The following is a 15,555-nucleotide window of genomic DNA, read 5'->3' on the forward strand; positions in this document are numbered from 1 at the left end:
AACCCCTCTGTGAGGTGGGTGGAGGAAAAGGAAACCCAAAGCTGCCGCCACAGAGCCTCTGGATGCAGCTGTGTCCATCCCGCAGGCACAAGAAAGAACACGACATGGGCAGAGACTCTGTAGAATTCCTTTAATCGCTGTTAACTGCAAGTCTGTAAAAGGTCTCGCGAAAGTCATTGTTACAAAACTACCAGCTGTTAGAAGTGCTTCTGGTTCTCAGCCCAGCACGAAAAGGCTCTGGGAGCTGCAGAATCATTCAGAGCAGAGAATATTGCACAGACAACCCCACGCTTAATTGGACTAAAGAAAAAAAGTGACACAGATGCGAGCGCTGCTGTGGGCCCAGGGATCCGCCACGACTCACGGCCCAGCCCTGCAGGGACACAGCCTCAAGCGTCCCTGACACCCTCCCCGCTCCCACCCACCCATGGGCTTTCCTGCTGCGGCCACAGCTGCGCCCGGGAGCGGGCGAGGCTGCCGCTCCTTTCCAAGAGCAGGAGGGGAGCTGGGGCTGCGGCTCAGGCTCCTGTAGGTGCCTGAAGCCACCAACTCACCCCCATGTGCGGCTGTGTGAGAACTTCCCCAAAGGTGGGGAGAGATAAAACCAAAACCCCAACCCTTCCACCAGGTTAACGCTGTCCAAAACAGGAGGGAACCCGCAGTGCAGGGACAGGAGGACAAAGGCAGCGCGTCCGAAACCACCACCCAAAAGGCAGGACAGCAGCAAGGCGTCCCTCAGGATAACTATCCATTAGCAACAACCGATGAGTGTCCCGTGCCATTAGAAGGGAACTGCCCCGAGAGGCCGTGGGTCTGAGGGAAGCGTTGCAAGCAGTCACGGGGGCTTAGTGACGGATCCCAAGTGAGGGCAGCAAGGCCGGTGGCCCTGGTGGCCGGGGGACATATGGGGACAGACACAGCTGCAACCAACAGGCACCACTGGGCGCTTCTGTGTGCCCGGGGCTGGGAGAGGGAAGGGCCGAGCCCTGGGGCTTGTGCAGGCGGTAGCACTCAGGGGCCGGACTGGGGCGCTGCCAGGGCCAAACTGGGCACAAAGGAAGGGCTCTGCTCCAAGGTGACCCCACGGCTGCTCTGAGTGGTGCAAGCCACAAGTAATTTGCTTGGGGAACTGAACTGGAAGGACAAAGAACCCAGCAGAGGGAGGCAAGTGCAGCTGCAAAGGGAAAGCAGCAGCCGGGGCTCTTGGAGAAGCTGCTGCTCCTGCAACAGGAAACGGGAGTTTCCATTAAAGAAGCTTCCAAGACAAAAAGCCAGGCAGAAGCTCAGGGTTTGGCAGGGAGTTCAGGTCCTTCCAGCAGGTTCAGGTTCAAGTCAGAGCCACAAGCCCTGCACAGGGCTGTATCCGGGGACGGCCCGGCCGGCAGCGCAAAGCAGAGAGGAGCAGGCACAGTTTGCACCCAGAGCCCTCTAAACTGTGGCACTGGAGCTGACACAGACACGCACACAAGGGAACGGTCGGGCACCTGGTGGCACCATGCGATCCTGCTGGGTGTCCGAGGGCCCAGCTCACCCTGCCGGCCCCTTGCTACGTTGCATCCGCCTCCGGCCGACACCTCCAGAGAAGTCGGTTTGGCCCAGCCAGTCTCTGGGCTCCCCAGCAGCTGAGCGCGTGGGTGAACGCCAGCTGCCACCTCCGATGGTGGAAATGGGCCTGTGAGACACACTCGAAGCTGTTGCTTTATTCCCAGTCTTCCCATTCTTCATCTTCCAGCTGCAAACAAGAGGAATACCCCTCAGTGTACTGTACCACCACAGTCACAGATTCTCCTGCCGGGGCACCTGAGTCAGCACCAAGCCTGTCAGCCTCACACTCCCACCCCTCCCAGCCAGAACGTGCTGGCTTCCTTCCCCATGGGAAGCCTGCACACTCATCCCTCTTCAGGCACATCCAAACAGCCTCTCTGTGTGCCAGTGAACACCTGTGAAGCCATGGGGCGATCCCAAGCCAAACCCGTGTCCCCAGGGAGCGCGTCCTGCCTTCAGAAAGCCCCCTGCAAGCCGCCTGCAGCGGCGCTGCCCTTCCTGGCCGGCAGCAGCCACATCCTGCTGCACCCTGTGGCCCTGGCTCAGCCCCGTGGCTGAGGGATTTGCCCTCTTGTTCCGAGGCACCGCAGTCTCTCCAGCTCCCACGAAAAGCACCCAGCAATGGCGGAGCTCACGCAGCATCACCCCACAGAGCTGCTGATGGCTCCTGGTAGCAGCCTGCCCTCAACTCACCTCCCCAGACACCTCCACCTTCGCAAGCGCCAGCTGCACCTCCTCTTCCGTCATGTCCAAATCAAAGTCTTTCTCCCAGTCCTCGCTGATATCCGTGCTGGAGCCTGGAACCACAAACATGACCATGGAGTCATCAGAGCTGCACCTGCTCTCCAGATGCTGCCCAGGCAGGCCCACAGCACCAGCCAGAGCTGTGACAGGTCGCTCCTCCGCGTCCCGGAGGAGTCTCACATTCCATTTTCCTGAAGGAGCACTAGAAATGGGACTCAGGAGACGGCTGAGGCCTCAGCCCAGGTGCCTGCTGAGAGTGGGTTGTCACCACCTGACCCTGCCCACAGCAGAAAGATCTGCTCCCACCTCAGTTCTGGCCATTCAATAGCCTCTGGATCCTGACTAGGTGATTTTGGCAAACCCCCTCTTCACTATCACCACAAACCCAGGCTCTTTTCCCGAGAGCTGCCACCCCCAGCAGGCTTCGAGGCCCTGCACTGGCCCCATAAACGCACCTTTCTTGCCGTTGTTGGAGGGAGTGGATTTCCCACTATCCGAGTTCAGCTCGAAGACTCGCAGATCTGTTGGTCCCTCCTCTTTCAAAGTCTCTGTCCTGCCCTGGGCTTTGACCTCCACCTCTTTGAGCTCTGTAGCAGGTGGCAGCTCTGAGGACACAGACGACTCCTGCGCAGAAGGACAACCAAGTTCTGGGGGCTTTGGCAGGGAGATCTGCTCTTCCGAGGTGGCCTCCAACAGCCGCTGGGAGAGGTCTCTGGTCCTGGATGGCTGTGCTCCAGTCTGTAGCTGCGCGGCAGGCACAGAGGCAGGGTTTGCAATCTGAGTCACCAGGGAGATGCTCTCGCTGCTCTCAGAGGGGCTCCCCTCTGCTGGGGGCGGCTCCGGAGGGAGCACAGCCCAGCTCTCCTCCGAGGGTCCCTTGGGAGCAGCAGGGCGGCTTCGCTCCAGGGCTGCCGGGGCAGAGTCTCTCTCTGCTGCTTCTGGCAATTTCCTGTCTGCACAAGGCAGGGGTGACATCCCCAAGAACTCCTCTGTAGGAAGGTGGAAGAGAAGCGAGAGATGTTTCAGCAAGCTGTCAGCGCAGCAGGGTCAGCTGCAGCTGGGTTGGGACCTGGATTTGTGGCAGCAGGAAGGAGCCACCCTCTCTCTCACTGAGAGCCGCCGGGTCTGTGCGAGCCCTCCCGCGGATCCCCGCTCATCTCACCCACCTTCATCCTCTTCCCAGCCTGGCTCCTCCTGCTGAATGCTCTGCTCCGCTCGCTGCTTCAGAGCCTCCCTCCGGGCCTCATCCTGCAAGGAATTCAGTGTCAGCCGCTGCTCCCATCCCTACTCCTTCCCTCCCCAAAGCACTTTAGTGTCAGGGACAGCACGGCCTGCAGCCCAGATCTCATCCGCTGCCCCTCTGGTCGGCATTAGAGCTCCTCGGGTGGAGCACCCACCCCTGCTGACCCACCTGCTCCAGGCGATGCACTTTATAGAAGTACCGCTGCCAGAACTCGGAATGGGAAACGGCCACAGGGACCTGGGAGAAGGACAATGCGGTGAGTCACTGGAGGGAGGGCTGCATTTCTGCCCTGCTCTTCTCTCCTCCCGAGCCTTGCAGGTACCTTGTAACCTGCCCGAGGCACCTGCATTTCCTGGTGCACAGGCTGGGAACAAGGCCTCAGGTGCGCACGGGCACGTGCTCAGACAGAGGAACTGCTCCAGCCCACGACAAACAGAGAAGATGCTGCCTAACATCCACATGCCCACTTCTCATGCAACAGCTCCAGGGCTCCAGCAGCTCAGGGCTTCTCTGCACCATATCCCGAGCCAGAACCCACAGGAGGTTCTGGCTCCCACAACAGGAACCAGGCAGGGCCTCACCATTTTGGTGTAGAGCGCCCGGATGGAAGGGCTGGTTGCCAGCAGCTCTGCAATCTCCCCTTTCTTCTCCTCCAGGTTAAACTGCGAGAGCCAGGCCTCGAGGAGCTCCGCAGGGCCTGTACAGGACAAGTACAAAGAGAACAGCCCTTGGCACAAACATGTCAGGAATGGTTTGGGGAAGTTTCTTTGGAACAGGACAGCTGGGCTGAGGAAGGGGTGGAGGAGGGGGGAGACATGGGTCTCTGCACCCACACCATGGGCCCTTTGCCAGCAAAAGGCTGCACAGCACCAGCTGTAGTGGCGGCAGTTTGAGCCAGCCCAGCAGGGCCTCAGCCTAAGCCTAAGCCCAGTGCGAAAGGGAGATCTGCTCTGCATAAACAGTGACCCCATCCACAGCCCTGCCAGCTGGCAGAAGGCTCCAGGCAATTCCAGGCGCCCCACAGGCCCCAAGTGAGGACCAAGCCCCCCGTACCATCAGGTTCGTTGCAGTAGGTGGCCGGGTCTGACTGGAGGCTGTAGAGGCGAGCCTGGAGGAGGAGACACAGAGCTTTGAGCGGAGCGGCAGCAGCAAAGCCCCCAGGGGCCAGAGCACACGGCTCTGCATCCCAGAGAGAAGCTCCCGCAGGAGGTACTCACCTTGGCACTGTCATAGGGCTCTGTGGTACCTGTGGGCGTTGCCATCAGTGTTATCACATCGCAGTCAATGGTCTTATCAGGCGAGGGAGCAAATGTGTCTGAGATGACACCCAGGAAGTCTGCTAGCCCCTTCCTCACCTTTTCAGTTGTGCCTGAGGAAACTTCTGTCCTCTTGAAGAGAAAAAGCAGCGTGGTATTAATAAAGGCACCTGCAGCAGCCTCAGTCCTTCCTGGGTAGGTTCCTTTAAGGCAGCAGGGTGTCTCTCCCTACAAAAATGTGCTAATGGCGTGGCCAGGGCCGGGCTGGGAGCAGGGTGTGGTGGCAAGCACTAGCCTCAGGTGCCGGTGGGGCAGGCAGGTGTTGTGACAGTTGTGGGGAACTGAGGACACAGCCAGGTTGGGCCCGGCTGGTTTGGGGCTGGACTGGCACAGCAGCTCCGGCTGGCACCTCGCGCAGGGATCCAATGTCGTCCTGCAGCAACACTGCCGGCTCTCCTCCTACACAGCACGTGGGGAATGGGACAGCAAAGGAACTTGTCTCCACGCATCTGCAGAGGCTCCTCACTGCTACAGCAAGGAAATCCCACACAGTGCTGGCACCAAACCCACACAGGGGAGCAAGGCCGGCGCATGTGGCTCACGATTACGTGCTGGGGTTTGTTCCAAGGATCGCATCCTCAGAAGCTGTTCACCTCCCTGCTGCTTTCTGCACCCAGAATCCTCACCCTCACTCCCGTACTCACTCCCAGCTTGTCCTTCACCACACTGGCCGTGGCTGCGATGGTGCAGGCTGTGTCGTGCTGCACCACTTGAGTGAACTCGGCCAGGTCCCGCTTCATGAACTCCAAAGCTTCTGTGGACTTTAAGAAGATGACAGATTGCAGAATCTTTTCTGCTCTCTAACAAAGCCACGGTCACTCTGCAAACACTGGGCATGTTATGAAGATTGAAGTGCGGGAGCCTCTATCCCAGCTGAGCCCTTGCCCAGCTAACGCAACAGGTACAGCTGCAATGACTGGGATAACAATGGAAAAGCTGTGCCCAAACCACATGACAGCGGGGATGGGGGTTAAGCTGAGATAGGGGCAACACTCATTATATGAACTGTATAAACAGCCTTGTTATAAAGGCTTTGTGTATCATTAATGCCTGTGATACTGTCGCAGGCAGGATGTCGCACACCAAAGTGCGATGCTGCAGGCCTGTGCCCTCCCGGCTCGGAAGGGATCTTCCCATCGGAGCTCACAGCTGCAGGACCCCAGAGCGGTGCTTGACTCGGCTCTGTAACAGCCCAGCCTCCCCCTGCTGCCCCCACTAGGCCCTGCCCGAGGGCCACAGCCCCACCACGGCCTGGCCAGGCCCCCCAGCCCTTCCTACCTTCTCCTTCACCGCCTGGTAGCTCTGCTGCAGCCAGCTCCGCCACCAGCCCGCGTCCTCCCTGCGCCGGGACAATACATCAGGGCTGGCACTGGGACAGGGACTGGTGCCCCGCACAGCCCACGTCCCTCTTTCTCATTTCCAGCCTCTGTTCCACTGCTCCAGCCCTGCCGCCCCTCGCACTCTGGCCCCTCTCCTGCCACTCCCCACAGCCCAGCTCCTTCTGCCTTCTCCCTCGTCTCCTCTCCCCTCTCCCAGGCCCCACGTCCCTCTCCTCTCTCCCTTTCCTTGTCACCTCGGTCCCACATCTCAGGCCCCTCTCCCACCACCCTGGCCCCATTGCCCACTACGGCACAGGTCCCATCCCCTTTTCCCCCCCACGACCCTGACCTCAGCCCCTCTCTCTCTCCTCCCCCCTCCCTCTCCTCTCCTCTCTACTCCACTCTTCCCCCCCCCTCCTCTTTCCTACCCCATTTCCTCTCCCCTCTCGTCTCCCACTCCTCTCCTCTCCTCTCCTCTCCTCTCCTCTCCTCTCCCTCCATCCCTCATCCCTCTTCCCTCTCCTCTCGCCCCTATGCCTTCTCCCCTATCCCCTCTCCCTTATCCCTTCTCCAGTCTCCTCTTTCCCCTCTCTCCTCTCGTATCTCCTCTCCCGTCTCTCTGCCCCCCGGCCCCGCTCCCCCCGCCCGGGCCCTGCTCACCCCTCAGCCATCTTGGCCCGTGACGTCACCACTGTTTACCGACCCCTCGCCCGCGCCTCACGATGACGTCACTTCCGGGCTCGCCTCCTCCTCCTGCCAGGGGCGGGAGCGGGGCCGGGCCGAGGTGAGCGCGGGGGTAACGGGGACAGACCCCACCGGGTCCCGCCGCCGAGCCGCCGGGTTCCTCCCTCCCCTCCTTACCGGGCTCCTCCCGCTGAGCCCCCGGGTTCTTCCTCCCCCCTTGCCCCCCGGCGGCTCTCCCTCTCTCTGGGGGTCCCCCCCGAGTCCCTTCGGACCCCCTCCTCCCTCTGACCCCTCCCTCTCAGTGAGCCCCACCTCCCCTATTGTCCTCCTCCAGGACCCCTCCCTCCCACCGAGGTCCCCCTGTAACCCTCCGGGTCCCTCCCTCTCGCTGAGGGGACCCCCCCTTTCCCAGAGCCTCCCCAGACCCTCCTTCCCGAGCCCCCCGTACCCCTCCTTCCTGCTGAGCCCCCCCCCATTGCCCCCATCTCCGACCCTTCCCTCCCACTGAGCCCCCCGCCTTGCCCCCTTCACAGGCCTCCCCGTGATCCCCCTGTATCCTGCCCTACCTCTCCTTCCTTAGAGTTCCCCCCAGACCCTCACTCCCAAGCTCCCCTGAGACCTTCCCTCCCGGACGCCTTCCTCCCACCAATGTCCCCCTGTATCCCCCCGGGGTCTTCCCTCCCGAACCCCCTTTCCCCTCCCTCCAGCTGACACCCACACACGCACCTGTATCCCCTCAGCCCCCTCCCTCTTGCTGTGGGGTTGCCCCTTCCCAGAGCCCCCCAAACTCTTCCTTCCCACTGAGGTCCCCAGACCCCTCCTTTCCCCTGAAGTCTCCCCTCTGGCCCTTCCATCCTGCTAAATTCCCGCCCCACCCCGGACCTCCCGGACCCCTCCATTCCGCTGAGCCCCTCTCCTCTGCCCCACAGAGCGATGGAGATGCAGTCGTACTACACCAAGCTGCTGGGTGAGCTGAACGAGCAGCGCAAGAGGGATTTCTTCTGCGACTGCAGCATTATTGTGGAGGGCAGGATCTTCAAAGCGCACAAAAACATCCTCTTCGCCAACAGCGGCTATTTCCGAGCCCTGCTGATTCACTACATCCAAGACAGTGGCCGCCACAGCACTGCCTCACTGGACATCGTCACCTCGGAGGCCTTCTCCATCATCCTTGATTTCCTTTATTCTGGGAAGCTGGATCTCTGCGGGGAGAATGTCATTGAGGTGATGTCTGCCGCCAGCTATTTGCAGATGACCGACGTGGTCAATTTCTGCAAAACCTACATCAGGTCATCCTTAGACATCTGCAGGAAAATAGAGAGAGAAGCTGCCTTCTACCAGGCCGACAGTGGCAGTGCGATTTCCACGAGAGAGGGTACCTCGTGCACCTCCAAGGGCCAGTGCTCTGCCTCGGTCTCTTCCCTGCAGGAAAAGGAGAGGATGGATTGCCAGCGGGATCCTCCCTGTGGCGAGTGCAGTGGCTGCCACCCCCTGGAGCTGGTGGTGCGGGACCCCGCTGGCAGCCGCTCTCCGGATGACGTGAATTCCTCGCTGCCCAAGGGGGTGGAACCCAAAGTCGAGTTTGACTCGGATGAAGTCGAGGTAGAAGTGGGCGAACGGCTGCCGCAGTATCCGACCCCGTTGTCCCTGGAGCAGATGGAAGAGGGGCTGCACAGCGGGCAGGCGATGGACCTGGCCTGCAATAACTACCACATGAAACAGTTTCTCGAGGCCCTGCTGCGCAACGGCTCCGCGCAGAGGAAGGAGGACGTGGTTCACCACTTTGTCCGGGGCTTTGAGGGTAGGCCGGAGGACACGGGGGTAACCATGAGCTCCATGATGGACATTCACAGCGACTGGTATGGTGAGGACGCAGGTGAGAGGGCTTGGTGTGTAGGCTGTGTAACTGAGGAGGAAAGGGCTTGGTTGTGCGGCTTCCGTTGTGACTTTTGTGCTTGTTCAGGAATACGTTGCTTGGTATTATGCCGTAGCACAATAAACTATTGTTCTGGACTGCAAAAGCAAGCTGTACTCGTTTATTCAGTGCAGCCTTTGGCAGGTAAGTATTTCTAAAGGCTCTTACAGTCTCTGAAGCAGACCCTGGAGCTTGGGGCTGGTGACACGGCGTTAATAAATGATCTCACTTGGGACCTTGCTGAACGGCAGGTGAATTTTTTAAAGCCTCTTCCTCTCATAGTGTTAAAAAGAGCAATTGCGAGGATGAGCTGAGCTCCCACAGGAGGGATCTGCTGTAGAACCCGACAGAGCAGGAGCAGCTCATGACAGCACACTGTTCTCTTTGCTGTCACCTGGAACTCCAAAGGGGCAGGAATCTGTTTTGTTTGATATTGAGTGGTACCTAGAGATTCTTTAGGAGCACTCAAACTCTGGTGTTGCATAAAGACAAGACTTAAATTTACCTCCGGAGGCAGACTTGCTTTCCAGCTGCTGGGCACCTGAGGCTCTATTGCTTCCCTGAGTCCAGCGCCTGTTGGGATGTTGTGCGCTGGCAGCAATGTCTCCCAGCAGCAGAGCTAGGGACATGGGAGAAGGAGTTCGTGTCCGTGTGCAATTTCCCTAAAGTGAGCAATGAGGATTTGGACGTTTTATCTGCTTGTGGCAGTGTTGGCGAACAGCTCGCCTTGTCCAAAGCACCTTATGGAGACAGGAGGCGACTCTTGATGAATGCTGCCATTGCTGTTTGGGGCGTGACAGATGCAGTAATGCTGTGAGCAGCAGAGAGGAAGCCTTTCCCTGCATGTCCCACTCTAGAGAGTGAGCTCACATTCAGGCCAGTTCCAGCTTCAACATGTGTGTGATCCTAAAGCCAATACCCCCAATATCATTTCTCACTGCTTTAAAATAAGGGATCGGAAAATCACAAATCCGGTCTTGCAGATGCCCAAGACTGAAGTTACCAGAACAGAGCAGACCAGACTGTGCCTACGGGTTTGGCCTGTAGCAAGGCAGGAGCATCTGAGGCAGACTTTGTTACTTGTTTCCCTGTTAAAATCCTCAGACTGTTAAAAGGGACATGCTTCAAGAACTGGATGGAGAACATCAGGTGTAAACATAGTGAAAGGACGGTAGATGTGCTCTAAATCAGAGCGGGGAGGGAAAGCCAAGCCTGGCATTCCTTTGTGTCTCTGCTAGAGCTGAGATCCTATGTGCTGGGCAGAGTGGAAGTCTCCCTTTGCAGCATTCAGTGCTGATGCTGTTGTAGCCAGGAATGAGAAATGCAAAGCCCTGATGAAAGTGTGCTCACACATTCGGGCTGACAGATGAGATAAATGCCACTTGTTTTCAAGTATCAGCATCTGTTCCTGTCATCCCAGTCCATTCCACAGCTGATGGAGGGTAAATGAGCACCTCTAGAGTGCCTGGAAACCAGGCGGGTCTGAGAATCACTTCTCTTTCTTCTAGGCGGAGCTCTGAATGCCCCACAGGGATCAGCGGTACCTTGTGAAGGTCCAAAATCTAGTGAGGTGAATTCCTCAATCCTAGACACTCTTTTTTTGAGGCTGGGCTGGCCCAACCTCAGTACAGGGAATGTTCTACAGCCCCACCAGCTTTGGTGTGGGGGCACTCACGGCTCGATACGCAAACAACTTCCTCAGTCAGTCCCTGAAAGAGGGAAAACAAATCCTTTAGTAGAACATCTCAGCCTTCATGCTGGGAAGGAAGCCAGTATCTGGTACTGGAAAACTCAGCCATATCCATGTTTCTGTAAAATGGGATCTTCAAATTTAATTTTCTCTTTTGGCATCTGGCTTCATAAGTGTGCGTACGTGGCTTGGGTTTAGGAAAAGTAAAATATCAGCAAAGGTACTGGAGTCCTTCAGCTCATCATTACTAGTATCAGCTCTGTGTGCACAGGCTGATCTGCAAGGGACTTGATCATCTGCAGCTGCAGGAATGTCTTCTGGAATTGCACAACCTGCAGGAATCCCAGGTAAGCCGAACGCGGAGAGGGGAAGGCGCGGTTGTGGTGACTCAGATGTGCAGCGAGGAGGAGCCCGCCCAGCTGCAGCCGAGAGCTGCCCAGTGTAACCGCTGTTTCCTTTCCAAAGGTGATGTGCTGGTTGTGCCCATCAAGCTCCACAAGTGTCCATTCTGTCCCTACACGGCCAAACAGAAGGGAATACTGAAGCGGCACATCCGCTCCCACACAGGTGAGAGGCCCTACCCCTGCGAGACGTGTGGGAAGCGTTTCACGCGGCAGGAGCACCTCCGGAGCCACGCCCTGAGCGTAAGTTTGAAAGATCGCAGCTGTCAGCAACTTTTTAAAAGGTTTTGGCATTTCCCAATCCTATTTCCCAAAATACGTTGGACAAAATGATTGTTGCCAATGTAAGATAAATGAGATAGGCTTTTCTAATGACTAGTTGAAGCCACTGATAGGTGGTTCGTTAGCATCCATGTACTGGAAATGGGAAGGGACCACCCACCCTTAGGTGGAGTATTGTTTTCCTGTTCTTGGAATACATGCAGCCTGGCAGCCCCAACAGAGCCAACGCGAGGCAGCAGGTTGCCTTGTTTGCCTCTGTTTCTGTTTTTCACTCCAGGTGCATCGGTCAAACAAGCCGATCATCTGCAAGGGCTGCCGGCGGACGTTCACCAGCAGCCTGTCCCCAGGGCTGCGCCGCTTCGGCCTCTGTGACAGCTGCACCTGTGTGACCACCACCCATGAGGACCCCGTGCCCATCAACCTCAGCCTGATGGAGCCATCGTCGGGAGGCCAGGAGAAGGGCGATGCTGACAACGACTGGCCCATATATGTGGAGTCCGGAGAGGAAAATGACCCAGCTGACGATGATGATGCTGATGGTGATGACAAGCAGGAAATCCACAGGAGCTTGTCAGACCGAGAAACTCTGATGTAGCAGTGGGAGGAGAGCGGTCTGCAACAGGAGGCTGCGTGCTAGCCCAGTCAGGGAGACTGTGCTGCGGTTTACTATTCCATTTTTTTAATAGAAAAGTGGGAAGAACTGGAATTTTTAATATTTTTAAGTTTTCAGTGCTGTGCACCAGAAATCTGTGAAGAATCTTCTCCCTAGGGTTTACAGAGGTTGTCCTTGAGCAATTCCCCATGGTGTCTCTTGCCTCCTGGCCTTGATTTTGCAGGTGGGACATCTCTGGTCTGTTTTGCTAACAAGTTTCTTCAAATAATGCTGTAGTGCTTCTTAGTCCCTGACCTGAGAGGGGCACAGTCTTCCCCCTGAGGATTACGTTAAAGAAATGCAGTTCGTCTGTTATCTTGGGACTTTTCTAAACCGAGTTGTGATCCTTCTGTACTAGGGCAGGATTATCGAAACTGTAAACCTGAAGTGTTTGCCTGACCTTGAAACCAGGGCAGAAAAAACAGGATAACAAATCCATGCTGCTGCTGCAAGCATGGACAGTAAGAATAACTACATTTCACATGTCCTTAATTGCAGGTGTTTAGAGAACAGGCTTCTCTTTCTGAATTGCTTTTACTGCATCTTCTTCTCTTGAGAGCTCAGACTACAGATCTTCAGATGTCTTTAATGTCACTTAGATACTGGTAGTCTTGGCTTGAGAGCTGTTAAGCACACATTATGGTGTCCAGTGTCCTGGTCTCAGCTTAGACCCTGAGCTGCCCAGTTCTCCTTAGCTTTTCACAGCAGTTAAAAGCTATCAGCCAGGTCACTTGGGAATTCCAATTCTGGAGATGAAATAGCCAGGTTTGCAGCTGATGTAGCCAAGGAGCAGTTAAAGATAAATACCTGAGCTATGCACATGAACCAGCTCTGAACACCCTTTTTGAGGTTTAGGAAACCTCAGAAATTTTTACTCACTTCTTTGTCTTCAGATCCTTCTCTTTCTCTTTTACTCTCTTTTCTTCTAGTCTGTGGTGATCCTTCTTATGGTTTGTGTTGTGTGAATTTATCCAAGTACTGTCTTTTTTAAAACAACCCTTCTGTGTGCACCTCCTGTGTCTTTGCTGGGACAGGCAAAGGCTGCCTTTCACAGGAGGGGAGGGTCTTACTTTTCCAGTACCGAGTTGATATCAGCTATCAACATCGAGCTGGGAACCTTTAGGAGAAAACACCCCCACCCCAGAAAGCCCGTTTGCTTCTGGATAAGCTCCTGTTTCCTAACAAAGAGACAAAACTGAGATATACTGTGAAATAAGACTGTTAATGCTTCTTTGTTGTTTGTCGGTGTTCAATTAAATGCAATTGTTGAGTCTTTCCAGCTGGAGAAAGCGCTGGATCAGGGGCTGTGGACAGTACTGGCTGACAAGAATGAGCAGTTCCAGTTTACAGGACAGGCTTCACACTTGGCAAACATTAGAATGGAACATAAGCCACAGAGCCCTCTGATTTAACCAGTTAAATTATTTGTTCTTGTGCTTTTCTTTTACATCCTGGAAAAGAACAATTCATCTTTTCTGTCTGCTTCATCCCCCAGGGAAACAGCAGAGCTACAGGGATGTTGTAGTTTACTTGCGAGAGGGGATTCTGATGTACGAATGCAGTTAAGAATTCATTGCCAGATCAAGCAAGGTGAGGGAAGCAGAAACAAGCTGCCTTTTAAAGGAGTCCCTTTACTGCTGATTCCTGAGAACAGCAGAAGGCAGACATGCTTTGAGACATCTCTCTGTTCTAAGTTCTTGATGAGGGTCACCTTCTCGCTCCATTTATTTTCTGTACCTGAAGCTGCATGAGCCGCCAGTGGCTCCTGTTGTAGCTCATCTGTAAATCTGAGTCTGTAGTAGCTGAACAGTATCGTAGTGGCACACATCATCTGAAAAACGCCACTGGGACAAGATCTTTAAAGCATTCAGGGCTCTGAAGGCCCTATTTCAGTCATCCAAGTGAAGCCCATCACAGAGACAAGTCATGCAGACGCCAGGTTTGGAGCTGAGCTCCTTTGAAAACCCTGCTGTGCTTTTGGGTCCTGAGTACTTCTGAAAATCTGAGCAAAACGTGAGCTTGTAACGCTTGCCGGCACTTTGGAAATGCCGCCCCCAGTCCAGTGCATTGGGTGATTGCTCTGTTCTTATTCAGTCCACCCTGCACCAGAGGGTTTGTGTCTGCTTGTCTGATAAAGGCAGGAGTTCTGTGTGTGACAACACTCCGGAAGGGTCAGGATCCCCGTGTGTGACTGACCTGCTAAGAATGTAAATAGGAATCCAAATTGATACTGAGTGACCAGGCACCCTGATCTCTGGTCATTCTCGCATGAAGATGCCAATGCCATCTCACTGTAAATATTGGTAGGGGTCACTGATGGGGACCATCAGCTCTGTGTCGTTCTGGCTAGTGAGCCACAATCAAACCAGCCGAGCTGTGCTGAGGTGTGGGCTGGCAAACTCTGAAGGTGAAAACATCTAGAGTAGGGAAAGCTGACCTCTCGGAAAGCCTGTGTGATGGTCAGAGCTGCAGGAATGACTGCAGGGACCTTTGTCGACTTCACTTCCACTGCTTTCTTTGGTCTTAGCGATTGTTCGTGTGTGTCTTGTGCATAGAGAACAGCACTGTGTTCAAGTGTGTGTGACATGGGGTACAGGGGGGACACCATTCCCGTTCCAGACGGAACATGACCACCCACTCGATGTTTCCCGTTGATCTGTCACGTTGTGCTGCTGCGTTGTCACTGGAGTCCTTCAGCCATTGTGTTAGAAGGGGATGTAGTTTATCCCCGTCCTTGTGAATGGATGTTTCCGTAACTCTGTTTGCTGTGCTTCCCGCTGTTTGTGGATGTTTTTCCTCTGTTGTAGATCCAGCCTCGACAAGCTTTGAGAAAATTATGTAGCTGTTTAATTAAATATTCACATGGTGCTTAATGAAGAATGAAAAATACTGTTTTTAGGAAGCTATTTCTAATGTAATCTCTTTCTCAAAGTTTTTTAAAGGCCACGCAGACTGTCTCTCAAACTCTTAGCTCTAGGTAGGTGACTTAGTTTAGGAACGTGCGTTTGACTGTACTTTTGCACACAACCCCCTGTATTTCCCTGAAGGAATGCCGGCGGCACTGGTACTCATGGTGCATTGAACCTCGTGGTGCAAGACTTGTTAATCCTCCAGATGTGGTCATTCCGTTTACTGATGTTTTGTAAGGCGGTTTCATAACTGAAGTCCTTTAAACTAGTTTAACCAACAGATTCTTATGAACAGGACCTTATTTGTAGCAGTGACTTAACTGTTTGTGGATCTTGGAGCGTTCTGGAGTTTTTTGATTGTCTACAAAATAAAACTCTCTGAGGTTTGCTTTGGTTTTCTTACTGTTCAGAAACTGCCTGAGTAAACCTGAGAGTGTTGAGATTAAGGCTCACATTTCAATTTGTGGGAATTAAACACAAATACATCCTTGGAAGAACCAGACTCTTGGTAGGAATGGACTGGAAGGATGCAGAGGCCAATGACAGTGATGTTGATGCCGAGGTAAATGAACTAAAGCCAAGAGGGCAGTGTACGAGGTGGAAATTGAAACCGCATCCTTAATTCATTTCTGGTGTCTCATTCCTTCCCCTTGTCCATGTCTGCAGAACTCGAACTCCTCTCTCAGGCTGACGGAGATAAGGCGTTACCTCACATGCTTTGTACTCCCCAGCTCCTGTAACACAGGCGTGGTTCCTGACACAGAACGATTAGCAACTTACCGATGAGCTACTGAAAATATCTAGTTTTATGTCACACACTGTTTCTCAAAAGCTTTTACAGAAACAAAACATTCC

The 15,555-nt window shown here is 54.9% G+C and overlaps 2 protein-coding genes across 4 annotated transcripts; one reads left to right on the forward strand and one right to left on the reverse strand.

Moving 5' to 3' along the window:
- Positions 1 to 418: 418 nt before the first annotated feature.
- On the reverse strand, positions 419 to 7,945 carry BSDC1 (BSD domain containing 1). The gene is made up of 12 exons (XM_009561832.2): positions 7,803 to 7,945; positions 6,828 to 6,920; positions 6,127 to 6,187; positions 5,493 to 5,609; positions 4,750 to 4,920; positions 4,586 to 4,640; positions 4,114 to 4,229; positions 3,701 to 3,769; positions 3,456 to 3,537; positions 2,745 to 3,278; positions 2,239 to 2,342; positions 419 to 1,732 (listed from the first exon to the last, which is right to left on the reverse strand). Exons 2-12 carry the CDS (start codon positions 6,836 to 6,838, stop codon positions 1,700 to 1,702), a joined length of 1,353 nt encoding a protein of 450 aa, XP_009560127.2. The 5' UTR covers positions 6,839 to 6,920; positions 7,803 to 7,945; the 3' UTR covers positions 419 to 1,699.
- ZBTB8B (zinc finger and BTB domain containing 8B) lies at positions 6,906 to 15,395 on the forward strand. Of its 3 annotated transcripts, none has more exons than XM_054086654.1 (4): positions 6,906 to 6,951; positions 7,781 to 8,727; positions 10,922 to 11,100; positions 11,417 to 15,392. In XM_054086654.1, the coding sequence occupies exons 2-4, from the start codon at positions 7,785 to 7,787 to the stop codon at positions 11,732 to 11,734; spliced, it is 1,440 nt and encodes a 479-aa protein (XP_053942629.1). In that variant the 5' UTR covers positions 6,906 to 6,951; positions 7,781 to 7,784; the 3' UTR covers positions 11,735 to 15,392. The 3 variants fall into 3 exon arrangements, with proteins under 3 accessions (XP_053942629.1, XP_053942630.1, XP_053942631.1); XM_054086655.1 differs by having other exon boundaries at positions 6,934 to 6,963; positions 11,417 to 15,395; XM_054086656.1 differs by lacking the exons at positions 6,906 to 6,951; positions 11,417 to 15,392 and having other exon boundaries at positions 7,529 to 8,727; positions 10,275 to 11,063.
- Positions 15,396 to 15,555: the final 160 nt, after the last annotated feature.

This window comes from Cuculus canorus, chromosome 22 (genome assembly GCF_017976375.1).
Source record: "Cuculus canorus isolate bCucCan1 chromosome 22, bCucCan1.pri, whole genome shotgun sequence".
Taxonomy (NCBI): Eukaryota; Metazoa; Chordata; class Aves; order Cuculiformes; family Cuculidae; genus Cuculus; species Cuculus canorus.